The sequence below is a fragment of the Phalaenopsis equestris genome, unplaced genomic scaffold, assembly GCF_001263595.1.
Source record: "Phalaenopsis equestris unplaced genomic scaffold, ASM126359v1 Scaffold000318, whole genome shotgun sequence".
Taxonomy (NCBI): Eukaryota; Viridiplantae; Streptophyta; class Magnoliopsida; order Asparagales; family Orchidaceae; genus Phalaenopsis; species Phalaenopsis equestris.
The window spans coordinates 77,674-94,979 of record NW_018164760.1 but is presented as its reverse complement, the minus strand read 5'-3'; the positions used below and the strand labels follow the sequence as shown (position 1 = coordinate 94,979).

General features: G+C 35.6%; 1 protein-coding gene across 2 annotated transcripts in view; it reads right to left on the bottom strand.

The window, feature by feature from the left end:
• The window catches only part of LOC110025630 (lysM domain receptor-like kinase 3), a 103,328-nt gene extending 86,270 nt beyond the window's left edge, over positions 1-17,058 (bottom strand). Inside the window, exons 1-2 of one of the 2 annotated variants that reach the window (XM_020726209.1) lie at positions 16,346-17,058; positions 15,394-15,474 (exon numbers count right to left, since the gene is read on the bottom strand). In XM_020726209.1, the coding sequence (XP_020581868.1) occupies positions 15,394-15,474; positions 16,346-16,937 (673 nt within the window). In that variant the 5' untranslated portion in view covers positions 16,938-17,058. The remainder of the gene's footprint in view (positions 1-15,393; positions 15,475-16,345) is intronic. The other variant, XM_020726210.1, reaches the window with a different exon arrangement.
• Between the last annotated feature and the right edge of the window lie 248 nt (positions 17,059-17,306).

Genomic DNA, 17,306 nt, shown 5'->3' with positions numbered 1-17,306 from the left:
TGTTAGTTAATCAAATTTCATACATATTATCTTATTATTGATTAATTCATTCATACCAGGATTGTATCGGAGCTATTGACGGAACACATGTCGACACACGTCTTTCTAGCAAAGAGATAGTTGTATATATTGGACGATGCGGATCACCAACACAAAATATAATGGTTGTTTGTGATTTCAATGTGTTTCACATATGTTATGGCTGGATGGGAAGGTAGCACACACGACAGCCGCGTTTTCAAACTTGCTACTAGCAACGGAAAATATGGTTTCCCTTATCCACCACCAGGTATGACAATCGTTCTGAGCTTTTGACCATCCTAATTACTTTAAAATTTCTAAATGAAAGAAACACTTACTCAGGTAAGTACTACTTAGTAGATGTCGGGTATCATATGCAAAAGGGATATTTGAAGCCATATCCAGATACAAAATATCATATACCTGATTTTGAGAGATCGAGTCGGGTTGCACGAGGAAAGAAAGAAATTTTTAACAAAAGACATTCATCCTTGCGTGGTGTGATCGAGAGATCGTTCGGGGTTTGGAAGAAGAAATGGGTAATTCTACGTGATATGTCAACTTATCCATTTACAAAATAAGTTCAGATTGTAGTGGCAACAATGGCAATACACAACTTCATTAGACGACATCATTCCAGGATAGATACAGAGTTTGCCGTTATAGAAGAAGATTCATTGCAAATACCACCCGAGGCATTTGAATACCACGTTGGACGTTCCATCCCACAAATCGATATTGATTCACCTGAGTCACAAACCTCAGATAGTGAAGGCGCTTCCGAGATGGCGGGTTTGAGAGAGCAAATAGCAAATGACATAAGTCAAGGCATTTAGATTTGATTACATATTATGTCTTTCGATTATGTTTAATTATTTTCGTCATATTAAACATACGCTGTAGATGACATCTAATGGTGACATTGCACATATGCTTGGCTCAAAATCATGTCTTCATGACTATGGTATTTAAATTTTGCGAATTTTTATCTTTCATGAACATAGTTTCTTGAAGCTTGACATGTGACTAAGGTGGATGCAAATACAATTTTTAAAGATTGGTTACTTGAAGCTTGGTTTTTGATTTATGACAGTTTTATTTAACTCTGTTTGCATACATAGCAATGGAAGCATTGAAGTTATGGATGGTAAAGGATGTTAAGTTCTATTCATCTTTCATAGCATAGTTTTGGTAAAGGATGCTAGTTTTTTTTCCTATTACTAAAGTTAATTCATTTTCCTTTTATTACTATTAAGTGTTAGATGTGCAAAGACATATGAATTGAGTGCTATGTCTGTCAATCTTCCTCTCCCCCTCTCCATATATGTTTGTGGCGAGAAAGCAGCTTGGATATGTATTTGTGGCTTGGGCATACAAATGTGGCTTTATTTGGTCAGCTACACATGTGGATACTTGGTTATTTCTCTTAAGAACGACAAATGGAAATTTCTTTGTAAAGTAGCATGGATATGAATAGTTATAATGCTATGTATTTACCTTATGAATGGAAATTTCTTTATAATCTGGGTTTCTGAATGGAGTTGGAAATTCACCTTATAATGCTCTGTATGTAGCTTGGATGGCCCTATACGTTAAGGATTATACGTTAAGGGCAACCGCTACTATGGTATGATTATGTATGGAAATTTTGTTGGTGCTATTTGATATGAATTGTTCATGGGAATTCAATTCTTATGTGTTTATATAGCTGACAACTAAACTTCAGTGTTTGCATTTATGCCTCTTTAGCTATATATTGGAAGGCGAACTTCATTCAATGGAGGGTAAAATAATGGTAGTTTTGACGTGATTTGGGAGATTTGGGTGGTTTAAATGTAAGAATTTCAGGTGTTAGATATGTGAATGTATAAGAATTGGGTGGTATTTATGCAAATGGACCTTCTCTTTTTTTCTTTGGATTTGCTTTCCATACATGTTTATGTAATATTTTATGCTTATAAATGTTTTTGTTGAATCCCTTTAGGACTTATGATTCTATATAATATGTGAATTCATACAATTTTGGAGAGACCTTGTGAAGAATGTGGAAGGAAGATGGGGATTTCAGAGGGTCCTATCTGCATATGTAGGGGTCCTAGATGCATGATGGCACGGTTAATGGTTCAATTCCATTGGATCGATGTGATGCTATGCAATTTATTTATGAATGTCTTATTGCAAATGATCAATATGTCTATCATTGTCATTTCTTATTCAATGCATGTTGTGGAAACTGAGATCTATATATTTATAATATCTTAAATGCCAACATGGCAATGATAGACATATTGTTTGGTTTATTCCATTCATGTTGTAGAAATTCGATTTGTTTGGCTTTTTTTGGTAAAAGAATTAGCACATTTCTATGGGCATCCCTATACTTTATCCATTGTGACAGTGAGTTATTTGAACCCACAGAAATTTGAATTAGCTATTTAGGAAGGGCTTATGCAGTTCAGAGCCTCTTTGTGTTGCTTTTTTTTAGCCTTCAAGCTTAGAAATATGAATGTGATTTAACCCTTTTCTGGGTAGTTTCCAATCTTCTGTGGCTGCGCACTCTTTACTTACCTTTTAGCATCCATAATGGCTTTCTAGAATGGCATCCATAATGGCTTTTAGCATCCATAAATGTGATTTAGCATTTTGTGGATGCGAACTCTTTTCTCTGGGTAGTTTTCAATCTTCTTGGTTGGGTAATTTCACATATCTGTTTACCTGTAAATATGAGAGGTGCCTTTTATTTGGCTTTATTAAATTTGGGGATGAAGTATTCAAATGGCATAAACAAGGCTTTCTGGTTCTACATGAAGAATTTCAATTGAGACTAGTTTTATGCTGCAGTAATGTTCAATTGAGACTTGTTTTATGTTGTTGTCTGTGGGTTTTCTCTGGCTTGTTTTACATATACGGAACACACATCATTGAAAAATTGTTGTATTTGTTCAACCTCTGTTCTCTAATGTCCTGTATTCAAAAAAATTTAGCACTTTAGGATGGCTTAAATAATTACAGCAACCATTGTGTCATTTATTTTTTTGATGATGGAATTGGGGGAATCCATTTGAGACCTTGTTGAAAGTTGTTGAAATCATTGCCTAGTCGATTGAATGCTACAGTAATGTTCAAATAAATTTTGTTAGCTACACAGTATATTTCCCCCTCTCCTTTCTCCCACATTCTGCCTGCAAGACTTACTATTAACCTAAATTATGAAACATTTTTTAAGTTTGAGCACTAATGTACTGTTAAGCTTAATTATGAACGAAGCTGAATTGTTTGTAAGATGTTGAATTTGCTGAATTTTTTATGGAATCATGAGTATCATAAAGGCAAGTGATGCTTATATTAGAGTGATGCTTATATTTTTATATTAGCAGCTTTGAGCATATTTTATAATTAATGTGGATATATTGTTTTATGCCGGTTAATAGCTTCATCTCTTATATGGTGGATAACGGTGGAGCAGTTTGGACGGCCACGTAAATTTGTTGTCAGCAATTGTTGGCTCCACACTTGGGTAAGTTTACTTTTTATATTTCCTAAATTTTTGGACTTATCTATTTTATTTTTAATAACTGCAGAACAATGAGTTCCAGACTTTCAGGGAAGTCCGAGAAAGTGGACTACCGTCCTGGACTACCGTCCTTGCTATTCACGTCACGCCAGACACATAGCTTCGGGAGGCAATTTTACAGGTGCCCACGGTGGGGACAAGGACCTGAAGACTGTAAATTCTTCAAGTGGGCCTACAATGCAACTGTTTCTACGATATCACAATTGGATACAGCTGCGAGGAGTTCGATAGTACCACAACAAGAGACCACCGCATATGGTTCGAGTTCTTCCGTGTATACCACACCCCAGTCGGACACGTTTGCTCGGGGTTTTGAGATATCAGAACCAGGCAACATTCGTCATGATGTGATTTTACATGTTAAACTCAATATTGTTATATTTTTTCATGTAATTTTAACAAGTTATTTTTTTCCCTTTTTTTTGTCTTATTATAATCCATATTAGGGTTTCATAAATGGGTAATGAACTTTCATATATGTTTTTATAAGAAGTTGCTTCTTATTTTCATCAAGCTTTTGATGATGAGCTAATAGTTATATAAATATTATTAAACTTTTTTGCATTTTCATTTCTTGACATTTGAGAAAATAACTGCTACACAGATTATTAATTCATTCAACTAAAAAAATTTGTAAATAAGTTGTTTACAAAACGCACTAACCAAACAGCTAAACAACTTATTCAAAACAAGGGCAGAATGTTCAATTTTACAAAATCAGTTATTTTCCAGATGCACTAACCAAACAGCCAAACAGCTTATCCGGATCAGCTGGTCATCAGCAGATTATCAGGATAAGCTGCTTATCAGCAGAAGCTGGATAAGCTGCAGCTGCCCCAAACAGACCCTTAGTCTCCTAACTCTTTTTGAAAAGCTCATATGAGTGGACCCAAACCCTTAGCCTTTGGCTAAGAGGGTGAGGACCAACATATTGAACATCCAAAATGAGTCATCATATGTCTCCTATCAGTTTGACATGGCTTCATGACTTACTTGTCCACTCTAGCCCAAACTTGCACCAAATTAGTAAAATACCCCTACAACCCTTTTTTTTGCCAAAAATTCCTAAAATCCCCTAAATTCTCAAATTTTTTTTCAAAATCATCTCAAATCATTTTTAACTACTCTAATTGACCAAAATTCACCAAAATCCCAAAATTTCCCAAAATTGGCCAAAATTATCAAAATGCCCCTCATGACCCAAATATTTCAAAATTTTCAAAATCATCCCAAATGTCCCCAAAACTAATTTGAACTACTTCCATGAACCCATTTTGACCAAAATCCCCAAATTGATCTTAAAGACCCAATTTCCCTAATGTCAACCAAATTGACTTCAATCTTTTCCAATTTGAATTCCAAATTCAAATTAATCATGTACAAACCTTATTGAAACCAAATCCAAACCTAATTTGACCCAAACTCTAGCCCAAGTGCTTAAGTCATTCAAAAAGCCCAATTTACCCAAAAGCCCGCGTGATAAATTTTCCCTCATCATTCATTTAATCAAAATCATTCCCTAAGTTTTAAATACATGATCAAATCATTCCATATGAAGCCTCATGACAAACTCCACAAAAATACTCCATAATTACAAAATCATTTCTCATGCAAATTGACCAAGCCAAGGAAAAGTCATGGAGTCATCCCCAAGCCATAGGTGAGTCATATGAGTCTTTGCCACCTCACCAAACCATTAGTGGCAAAAGGAGGAGCCACTTTCAAGCCTCCTTAAAAAAGTTTTTAACCACTTTAATGACACACTCTAACCCATAATTAGCCAAATCCCTTGGATGGAGACCCCTCCACACTATTTCAGCTGGCTCACCAGACTTTGGTCAGCCATGGGAAGCCATCCAAATCCATTCCAATGGGGCTAGACACATGGTTGACCCAACCTAGCCCAGAGCCCCTTTCATTTCAATTAATCACCTTTACATATGGCAACCCCAAATTAACTGCACCAAACCCAAGCCCTGACCACCTTGACCAGATTGTGACCCCTCCTTGGCCGGCCAGCCACCTTGGCTGCCGGAAAACACCATGCCCGAGAGATAAAAAATGGTCAACACCCAAAATTAAGCCGAGCTGAGCTGCACCAACTCAATTGGACACTTGCACCTTTCTTCCCTCCACCTCAGCCATCCATGGCAGCCACCATGACCTCCCCTATTTAAACTTACCCTCCACGGCCAAGGGAGGAGATGTTCAAATTCCTTGGGGAGACTCTGTCAAATTGTTCCCATAGCTTCCCCAAGACCTCCTAAGCTCAACCCAATCCTTTCCAAGTTCTCTCCTTCATCGACCAGAGCCAATTTCTCAAACCTAATTTGAGCCCGAAATAGGACACCTCTCCAAACTCCACCATATTCAAATTAACTTCACCCACACCATCCCCAGAGCCAAAGAAGAAGTTCCCCCATAGAAGCCCCATCACTAGACCACCCTATCCTAGACTTTGATCAACCCCCAAATCGGGTTTGGTCAAGTTCCCACTTGGACCCAACAAGAGCTCAAATTGGTGCTTGGAGAAGCTTTGCAAGGCTCTCACGAACGTGCGAACACTTCCAATCGAGGCTACACCTCTTGGATTAAGGTATCGAACTCCCCCTTCAAACCAAGCTTATTTTGATTCTCCATGCTTATAGACTTGATTTAAGGCGCGATAAACCGTATAAATGTGTTCTTCTAGGCTAGATTCGTCGATAGGACCAAAGCCGAGTTGATTTGATTAAGTATCAAGCAAGATATTAGGGTTAGAAGGTGGAAGGCTCTCAGGTTGAACCAGTTGGGGATGAAGCTCGTGTGTCGTCGGATCACGCGTGTATTCGATGGAGGGCGTTGATTACATCGGACGAAGGAACGATGCATAAAACGCGGGACGCGTGGCTGTCGAGTCAAATGGCGGCGTCGAATGGCAGAGTGACACACGGAGTTCGGAGCTGCCTATGATTGTGCCGCGGTGAATAAATAGGAAAATAGGGATTTATAGATTTATTTAAATCAATCCACCTTAGAAAATTCATAACTTGGTGTAGAAAAATCACAAAAATAAAATAAAAATGTCCTAATGCTCAGTGAACATAGGAGAATAATGTGGAGGAAAAATCAAAATATTTTGTCATGTCTTTTATTTTTAATTAATCAAATACAGTGTTGCATGTTTACATCAAATTTCGGCATAGACATTTCACCATGGCATGGGACCATGGATCTTTTGATCTCTTTGTTGTTAGGTATCTCCACTAATTTTCTAAGATCAAGGGACATCTCTAATTATAGGTTCTTAAGTTTCAAACTAATGATCCCTATTTTGGTATAAAAAATCATAAAAATTAGAATATTCATCAGAAAAATATAAAATTTATTTTGGTCGGTTCATTGTAATCAGAGGACCCTAGAAAAAATATAAATTTGGTTTAACTCATTAAGAATAGCTGTAATTGTCAACAACCCCTAAAAATGAATTAAATCTAAATTAGAATAACTATAAATGTAAAAGGCATGAAAATCATTCTCCATTATAATTTAATGTCAGAAGAACTCATAAAAATTTGAAGTTAATTGGAATTGAATTTTTCTAAGTAAAATGATATTTTTGGCATTAAAATAATTAGAATAATTAAAATAAAATTCAAAAAATTACCAAATTGGGTTTCGGAGTTCTCTATGACCAGAGGAACCTAAGAAAAATAAAAGTGGAACTAAAATAAATATTTCATTTTTTAAGTCATTTTCAAATATTTAAATAATTAAAAAATTAATTAAAAATCATAAAAATTACAACATTGTAAAATCACACTAAAATGTCACATTTGGCTTCCTGATCACTCGTGACCAATTAAAATAATTATCCTAATTTACTAAGTCAATATATTAATTTTTAAAGGCTTAAAATGGATTTTGTTTAATTTTCCACTAAAAATAATTCTAATAATTAAAATATAAACCACAAAAATATGAAATTTGTTTCTCTGGGTTCTCTAGACTCAGAGAGATTTAATAAAAACATAAAATTTAATAAAAATATAAAATATTTAATTCTCTGGGTTCTCTGGACTCAAAATAAACAAATAATTTTAGTAATTAAATTAAATCTTTAAAAATCATGAAAATTGATCCAAGTGGTCTTCTGACCTAAGTGAACCTCCAATAATTTTCTTAAGAATAGAAGTTTTGTTTTGGTTGAGTTATTGAATTTTCATTAAAAATCTCTATTTTTGCATTAAAAATAATTATAAAATTAAATAAATTCAACAAAAATCATAGTTTCTATTCTGGTGTTTTAATTAACCCCTGAGTGAGGTAGCATAAAAATTTTAAAGTCTTTTGAGTTTAATTTAATGAATTATGAGGTGTCAATGCCTTAAGGGCAAAATGGTAATTTTAGAATTTAATTATTAATTAATATTTTGGTCTAACCAAGGGGTAAATCGATAATAAATGGAGGTGAACCACCAGTAATTTTCTTAAGAACAGAAGTTTTGTTTTGGTTGAGTTATTGAATTTTCATTAAAAATCTCTATTTTTTGCATTAAAAATAATTATAAATTAAATAAATTCAACAAAAATCATAGTTTCTCCTCTGATGTTTTAATTAACCCATGAATGGGGTAGCATAAAATTTTAAAATCATTTGAGTTTAATTTAATGAATTATGAGGTGTCAATGCCTTAAGAGCAAAATGGTAATTTTAGAATTTAATTCTTAATTAATATTTTGGTCTAACCAAGGGGTAAATGGATAATAAATGATCTTAGTTGACATGTCTAGATGATTGAAATATAAAAGTAATAGATGGTAGTAACCAATCTCACTTTGGTCTCATTAAGAATAAATTTGTAATTTCTTAATTTGATGAAATTCGGAATAGTAGTTAAATAAGAAGATATTGATGATGGGGGTTTGACTTTGGAAGATCATAACCCACTAATTTAAAACCCAACTAATGGTTTTAAAATGATTTATGATTCCTGATAGGGATTAAAAGTATAAATATTTAAAAAAATTTCTATGAATTACAAATCTACATATTGGGTTTTAAGGGTTTGGCAGTGAATTAGGTTTAATCAAAAATTTATCTAATAAGGTTTAGAAAATAACCTATAAATAATTTAAAACTTTTTAAAACACTATAAGACCATCTTTAAAAAAAATCAAACTAGCTAAGTTTCTTAATTAAGCCAAATTGCCCCTAAGGGTCTTTACCCGTATAATTAGTAAATGAAACATCAAATAATAATTACCCCACTTACAAGGATAATCAAAACATCAAAGTTCATTGAGCATATGAATTAGGTAAACCAAATAGCAAACATAATAAGACCAAAATGGAATCGAGACGATTCGAGTGACTGTGAAATGTCTAAGGTATTACCTAGGACATTTGCACGATCCTTTGGGAATCTCGAAGGACACTTGGACATATTATGATTTGCTTGATGGAATCATCCCCACAAATGATCAAATTGAACCCACCAAGGTACGACATAGGGTCTGGTATACACACTTCAAACATCTACTCTCTGCAAGCATGTTTTAATTCCTGCAAAATTATATATATATATATATATATATGCATTGCAAATACTGATCTTTCAGGTGAACGAAAGGGAAGAATTGACAGGTACGCTCTTAAGTTATTGCATTACAATTTACTTTTATTTACCTTTTTGTACCTCTTAATTCCTGCTTATAAACTTGCATGTTAAACAACAAGGTTACCCTGCATGTCAAAACAGAAACTTTTAGGATACCTTTTAGGATAGCCATAAAACTGAAACCAAAACTAAAATTAAGAAATCAATACAAGATAAAATCCACCACCACAACAATCAAAATATAAGACAACTCAAAATTTAATCACAAACAAAACAACAAAACAAAAATTATAATTAAATTAAACGTCTCCATCAAATGATCGGGAATCCCTCGGAGGAGATAACCTAAGGTTGCTAACGAGGTTTCCTAAGATCTAAATGAAAGTATAAAACTCATTGAGTTGAGTTTGATAAATTCATTTGGACTAAGTGAATCCGAAGAAAATAGTGGTGCAGGAACGAGAGAACCGTGAGATCCCAATAAGTTTCGCTTTAATCAAGTTTAACCTCCCTCATAATAATTGAATTTAAACTTGTCATTTAAACATTTAAACCTTAGACTTCAGGACTGCTACTTCGCCGAGGAGCTTGGAGCCAAACTTGTAGGCAGACTTCTACAGCATGAGGATCTACAACAGCATGTCTTCTCCAACAATTAAACAACAACTACCTAGTGCGACATATATCCTCAACTTTTTATACTTTCAAATTTCCAATTTTAATTTCATAACAAAAAATTAATTCATTTCAATTAAATATAAAATTCCAAAATAAATAAATCAACCCTATCCTTGTTAAAGCCTTCGATTCGGGTTCCTTAATCGAGCGAAGCTACTCCCGCAAGCAATCTTTCTTTCCACACACTAGGGCACGAGCTTCTTCCTTCCTTTCGGTTCGGCTCGCTCAACTACTTCCGCTCGGCTGCAAGGCTCGGTCTCCTCCTCTAGTCGAACCATCAAACTAAGCTGCTCCTTCTTTCTCTTCCTTCGTCACACAGAACATCCACGGACGACACCGCACATGAGCCACCCGCATCCATTTCCTTTGCACAGGAAGCACACAAAGGCATCTCTTTCGGCATCGACAAACTCGAGTTGCCTTCTTCGCGCACAAGCCACGCACTCGTAACTTCTGCTCTAGTGCTTTGCTTCATCACCTTCGGTTTCGATCACAAGCATCATCACTTTTCTCTCTCGACTCCTCTCTCTCGCTCTCTTGCTCTCTCTCTCTCCTTCTCACGGTTTTGTCCTTCTCGCTTCTCTTCTTCGAATGGAATGGAGAGCCTCTCCTAATAACAAAACTGTTGTGACGGAAAAGAAGCCTTGCCACAGTTTTGATTTTTATTATAAATTTAAATTGTTATTATTATTATTACTATATTTTTTTTAATGGTTATTACTGAAAGAAAATGTTGAATAGATTGGGCAACTTGAACTCCCTAGCAAGATGATTATATACATCGACGGACTTCTTTAAAGTAAACTTATCATCTTTAACTGGTACAATTCATTTGAATTTCATCATTATAATGAGCACAAATAAATTTTTTATTGTTTCCGTATTTTTCTGCTTTGCATCTTTCTATTTTTATTTTATTGAATTAATTTGGTGAATGAAATGATGTAATTGCCCGAGAAACTATTTTGTAACCATGTAAAAGTAACCATACATTCAGGTAAATCAAGTCAATTAAGCAAGCAAGTCCAATTTGAAACCTCCACCTCACCAACTTATGTGTTGGCTGACCCTTCCTTCTTGAAGCTAATAATTTGGCGATGTTCAAACTCCATGATGTATGAATGAACAGCTAAGAAAGCCATTTAAATTTCCGAGAAGAAAAAAACATATCAAAGAATTTGGTCCTTCTCCTGGATGGGCTTGCAGGCTACAGCTAACCATCAAACCTTTGTTCCTCCATTCTAATTTATATTTCAAGTCATGTAAACTTCTGTATATTGAAAAACAATAAATCCCAAATCAATTCCCAAATTTTCATATATGGCCAGCTTAGTGCCAAAGTATTATATATCTCCAATTTAATCATCTAACTATACAAAATTGATCCCGAGTAGTCCATCGGGAAGAAATTAATGAAATTGGGATACAGTATCAATCCCAATTTAGCCCTAAGTGACTGGTTGGGGTCAATTTAATATATTCAAAATATTAGATTAAGGAAATATAATATTATGAAATTAAATTAGCAACATACTAATAGTTAGGGGACTAACCATATTGCTAAATGATATTATAAGGTAGGTACTAATGATTAATTGAATAAAAATAAGATTTTAGTTTGATATTGGATTGGTGATTAATTGCTTATATTTAACTCGGTGGCTAACATCTTCCCTACTTTAGAGAGCTTGGCTTTACCTATTATTATGTTCCTATTTATCTTCTTTGTTTATCATCTACCTATCTGTTACATCTTTAGCATTATGTAGTTTCCCCACCTAATCTATTTAATCACATGCAAAGGAATTATCTTCCTTCTTAAACCCTCCCAAATTTATCCAAAATCTACTATCTTGTCTTTCCCCCACCTCTACACAACTTTATCACCACTAGACAAATTCAAATCCTTACACTATCTCACAATATCCTAAAACCAATATAATTGAACCCCACCCAATCACAAGTCCAATACATCAACCCATAAGCTCCATTCATTCAATGATCAACATTAGAATTGGATGTTTTGGAAGCCTCTTGATCTTCAAACAACTTCCAATAGAATTTTTCTATTCCCCTACAACTTAGAAAATTAAAATAGTATAAAAAATTGATCCCAACATCCTCACCAACATATCAGAGCTCAACCTTGGAGAAAGCATGAAGTAACAAACACGAGGGAAAAATCATGCAACAACAAGGGGATATTTTGTTTTCACTTTTGAATCATCTCTCTTTTCTCCTGCTGTTAATTTTAAATTGGAAGTTTATTACTAGAAATAGTTATAAAAGTAGTGGCATGTTATTTGTCAGCTTTATGAATTAGCTTATTTCATCCTCTTATTTCTTTACCAGATCCACACACCTTATCACCACTTAACAACACAATATTTATTCTCACCACATAAAACATTAAAAACAAACTGAGCCCTCGCTCCATCCTATGTCCAAAGCATCAACCTATATGCTCCAATCTTCCAACCAAATCACTAAATTACCCATCAACCTTTTATACAACTAAGCCAACAACAACACTGAGTCTATGTTCCATTACTCTCATAATTGATGTAAGGCCTTTAATTTTGATTCGTCTATAATCAACACAATCTTATGTAAATCATTGTTCTTAAATGCCTAATTTTTCAAAAGTATCTCCTTTCATAATCCTTTTAATGAAAAAGGCTTCAATAAACTTGAATCAGTAAAAGGCACACTTATAAATCACCTGATATTAGGGTCTCAATTACAAGTAAAATTGGAGATTTATTTTCTACTTTATTTTTTGGAAAGGTTAATCACCTAATCTTAATCGCCTAATCATATCGCCCTAAAATCATTGAAATGAGAAGAATCTTAGGATAGTCAAAATAGCATAGACATATAGCAGACTTGCATGTGCTTTAATGGAATTGAACAAGCTTTGATCGACTCTGACTAAAGCCAACTAAAGCCTTATCCACCACATTGTCTCCATTTGATTTGAGGACACATTATCCACAACAACCATAGTTATTCAACTTATTTTACATATGCCAACTAGCAATACAAAAGCTAAAGCTCCTTCGATGTGCATTAAAGGCAAAAAGAAATAAGAATTGCATAATTAATTTGTCAACACTAAATTCATAATGGGTCTATCCCCAACAAGTACTGTTGCAACTGGAAATATTTCCACAGTAGTTAAATGCCAAATTAGGAGTGTAACTAAGTGCCCGTTTGGGGTAGCTTATTGGGAATGGTGGCGGTTTGAAAATGTCGCAATGACGTTTGGATGAAGCGTTCCCACGAGCGTTCTCGTACCACTGATACGCGGTATTAGAGGAAATAGGCGAACTCTCACAAGCTCCGCTCCCTTCGCGTTCTATGTTTAGTTCGTGTGTTAGGGTGAAAAAGACCTCCCGTGCCCCTCTCCAGTCCCCCTCACCCTCACCCCCGCATCCCGTGCTCCTTTGATCTCCCTCGCCCTTGCCCTCTCCAGTTTGCGGGTCTTCTCGCCTTCTTCCTCTTTTTCGCAGGTTATCGTCGCTCATCCGCAAGAGTCGAGAGATCGATATCGAGAGGAAAGAGGAGAGCGTCAACAATGGCGGAAGGTTCAGGGCTGCGATGGGCGGAGGTGTGTCGAGGTGGAGATGAGCGGTGCAGAAGATCGGATTCCCTGCGCTTTTCTTGTCCGCGACGCCCCTCCTCACCAAAATTCCATCACCGTAGACTCTCTTTCTCTGCATTTTCCCTATCTATACATTTTCCCGGTTCTACGTTCAGATTGATCCGTTTTTCTCCCAATGAAATGTTTTATCGCAGTTTACCTTCATCGAAATTCGTTTTTCCAGTTTTCAATCCCTAGATGTTTGATTTCGTTGCTTATTAGGGTTTTATTTTAGATATTTAACAGATTTTTTTTCAAAATGCAGAAATACTGTTAGGATTTTCTTTTATTGTGAACTTCATTATTTATGTGAGAATCTCAATACTGGAGATGGGTATAAATTCAAATTTTGTTTTTTTATGCTTTGTTGATTAACAGGAATAAAACATTAGATCTTGGAATGCAATGGACAATAGTTTATAAGAAATGTTAGAATGGATGAAATGATGAGGCGATCGGCTTGTTCCCTATTTTATGTGAGACAGTGGAATTGGCCTAATATCAACCAACACTATATTTTTGTATTGATTTCACAATGTGATATTCTTGTTATTCTGTTTTATCTATTCTTGAATGGTATGATTTAAAGAGCAAAATCATATATATAATTTTGCAGTGTTGTCAATTCTACAAAGCTTCAAAAGGTTGTTTTTTTTAAAGTATATGGTGAGCCTTGATGGGGAAGTTGTCTCTTGCTTTCCTCGTTTGAACAAGTGCTTCATGTAGGCAGACTTTTGGGATTTGCTATGATGATTTGTGGCTTCTGTTTTATCTATTTTTGTGCTTTTTTAGTTCTGTTGCAAACAATTTCACCAAACATGGGAAAATGGTCATTTATCTAGCAACAACTATCAATAAGTTATTCTGAATAAGCTCCCCAAAACAGCAAGCCAGCTTACTCTGATAATCTGCAGATTATCAGATTATCAGATCAATAGATTATAAATAATCAACAGCTGTCCCAAACAGACCCTAAGTCAAGCAAACTCGCAAGTTAGCTAGTGCTCAACTTGAAAATTTCTTATTAATTGTGGAAGATAAGCTAATGAGACAAAATTGATCCATTTCTAACTTAATGCCTCTACTTGAGAGTCCACTTGTTTAAAAAATATTAATATAAAATACAATTAAAATATTAGAGTTCAATAATTTAATTATAAAATTACTAAAATATTCAATAACATTATAGTTACCTTACGAATATGATTAGATTTCTAATTATCTCTCCAATTTTGTATTCTAAAGTATCTTTGTATTACTTCAATTAATCTAATATGTATTAATATTTATCTTTCATAATAAACAAGACCACTCATGAACCAACTCAAACTTGTAAAATGATGTTTGAGCTCAAAATCAATTAATTAGTCAAGCACAGGTTGATGTTGGGGTTGGTTTAAGCTTGGCACGACTCATTTGCACCCCTCCTAACAATGATTAATTGTAAATATCACATTCATCTACAGTAAGCTTGCATATAAGTCAAATTGAACAGATAAATTATTATATAATCATCTAAATTCAATTCAAAAAAAAGCAAATAAATATAGGCTATTGACCCAAACTATTGGCCGGACATGCAAGAAAAAAAATAAATAATATCAAGCTCAAACCAAGTGGGAAATTTCGGCACCAGTGGACAAATTAACTCGTTGTTTTTTAGAAACTCCTATAATATAAGCTTATAAAAACTCCTTAGAAGGATTATGAAAAAAGCTCCGTTTAAAAATTTAGTCTACTTGAACAATAATTTCTCAAACATCTGCATGAAAGTTGACAATGACTAAAGCTTATTAATGAAAGTTGTAGCAGGGAGACAGAGAAAGGGAGCAAGATAGTGCCTGAACTAATGAGGATATTTTACATGGCTCTCATACCTGATACCGTGGAACTGGTTGGAGCTGGAGCTGGTTGAGTGGTTGGAGAGATGTCGTCACCCAAATAAGGCTGCCCTGGAACTGAAAAGCAAACAAATTAAGAGTTCAGCAAGTCATTTGAGATGAAACTAAGGGTCCGTTTGGGGCAGCTTATAAGTGTGGGCGGCGTTTTGAACGTCGCCGCCATACCGTTTGGTTCGTGCTTTTCGTCAGCTTATCCGAAACTGCGTTTGGGTTTTTACACTAAACGCAGACCGAGCGTCGACCCTTGCTGCCGGCCCGCGGGCCGTGTTTCAGGATAAGCAGCTTATGCTGAAATTCATAAGTTGCCCCAAACGGACCCTAAGTGTTACAATGTAAGTGAGCCAGGTTCAAGAAGCAATGAACCAAACTCACGGGAAGAAACCAAGATATTTCAGCATACAGATAGAAGAAATTTAATATAGTAAAACTTCAATCAACAGATTAAAAGAAAAAAGGCAAGAAAGAAGAGGAATTCCAGCTACAGATCATTCATGCTTTTCCGCCTATACCACACATATCGAGAAACAACGTCATTCTAAAATGAGCATGGCATCGAACAGAACCGATCTAAATAGGATTTTTTTCCGAACACCCAAACTGAAACAATCCTACATTTCACTAATGGGACATACATATCGCAGCTTCATGGCCGGTAAAGCTGTCATCATACAACACGTGGCATTTCCTTTAATTCAAGGCAAGCCATATAACTCCTCCCAGATCTCCAAGGGAAAAATCGGATATAGAAGTAAAATTTTCGAGTTATTTTTCCTAATTAACATTCGAAGTGGAATCCTAACTATGATAGTACATGACTTTGTTAAGAACATCAACAAATAGTAGTAAAATTAGCTTTTCAGCCAATCTCCACGTTTGGCGTGGCACATGTCAAATCCCCAATAGCAAGCTGCGAAAAAGCAGGTCAAACCTGAATTCAGAGGAATATAATAGACATCGCCGACGAATCCGCCATTAGGACCGTCCATCCCATTGACCGTCTCGATGTCATCCATGCTGACCCCAAACCTACTCGAGAGCGACTGAACCGAATCCCCCTCCTCCATCACATAGCTCATCAGGTAGTTCCACAAACCGCTCGAACAACCACAAATGAGGTGCAGCGAGATCACTGCCCCGACACGTGCCCTCCTTGTCGAATTAGGAAGCAGAGCGAGGCCGTCATAGGCACTGGCAACCGTCTCGTTCACCAACCCCTCTCGTCCTCTCATGGTAAATGTGGTGTTGGCGAGATACTTCTTGTTGTATAGGCAGGAGCAGTTCTTCCGGATGAAAAGATAGTCAGGGCTACTGCTCTTGTCTGCGGTTACATCTTCGGGGAAAACGTCGAACATGCTCTGCACAAGAGATATGGTTACGTTGGGGGCAGCCTTGAACGCCAGAAAGGAGGTGCAGATCCGAGCTGTTTCGGAGCAATTGAGCGGTCGAGAGGTTGAGTGGCATTGGGAGAGTATGAGGAAGAAAAAGAAGGCTAGAACAGCATTTTGGAGGATCTCAGCCATTGAAAAAAATGGCGCTAACCAAAAGAGTGATGAGAGCGAACCCGCTAGCTCCGGTGAGAAAGGAGACTTAAAAAAGGCAGAAAAGAACGTGCAAGTTGTACTCAGGAGTCAGGGCCACTTTATGGGAATAATATTATGTACAGCGAGGTTTATGTGCGGACATCAATAACATAATGCTACATTAAAGGATTCACTTTCATATAAAATTAAGTAAAATAATTTGTTCGCATAAAATTCATTTATGTATGATCTCGATGATGACTCGGCCCGCATTATTATTATATTACAACGAGATTTTTTTTTTTTTAATGGCCCATGATTTCCTCATTTATCAAACTAAAGTGTTGGCGTAGGGATTTCCTTTAAATA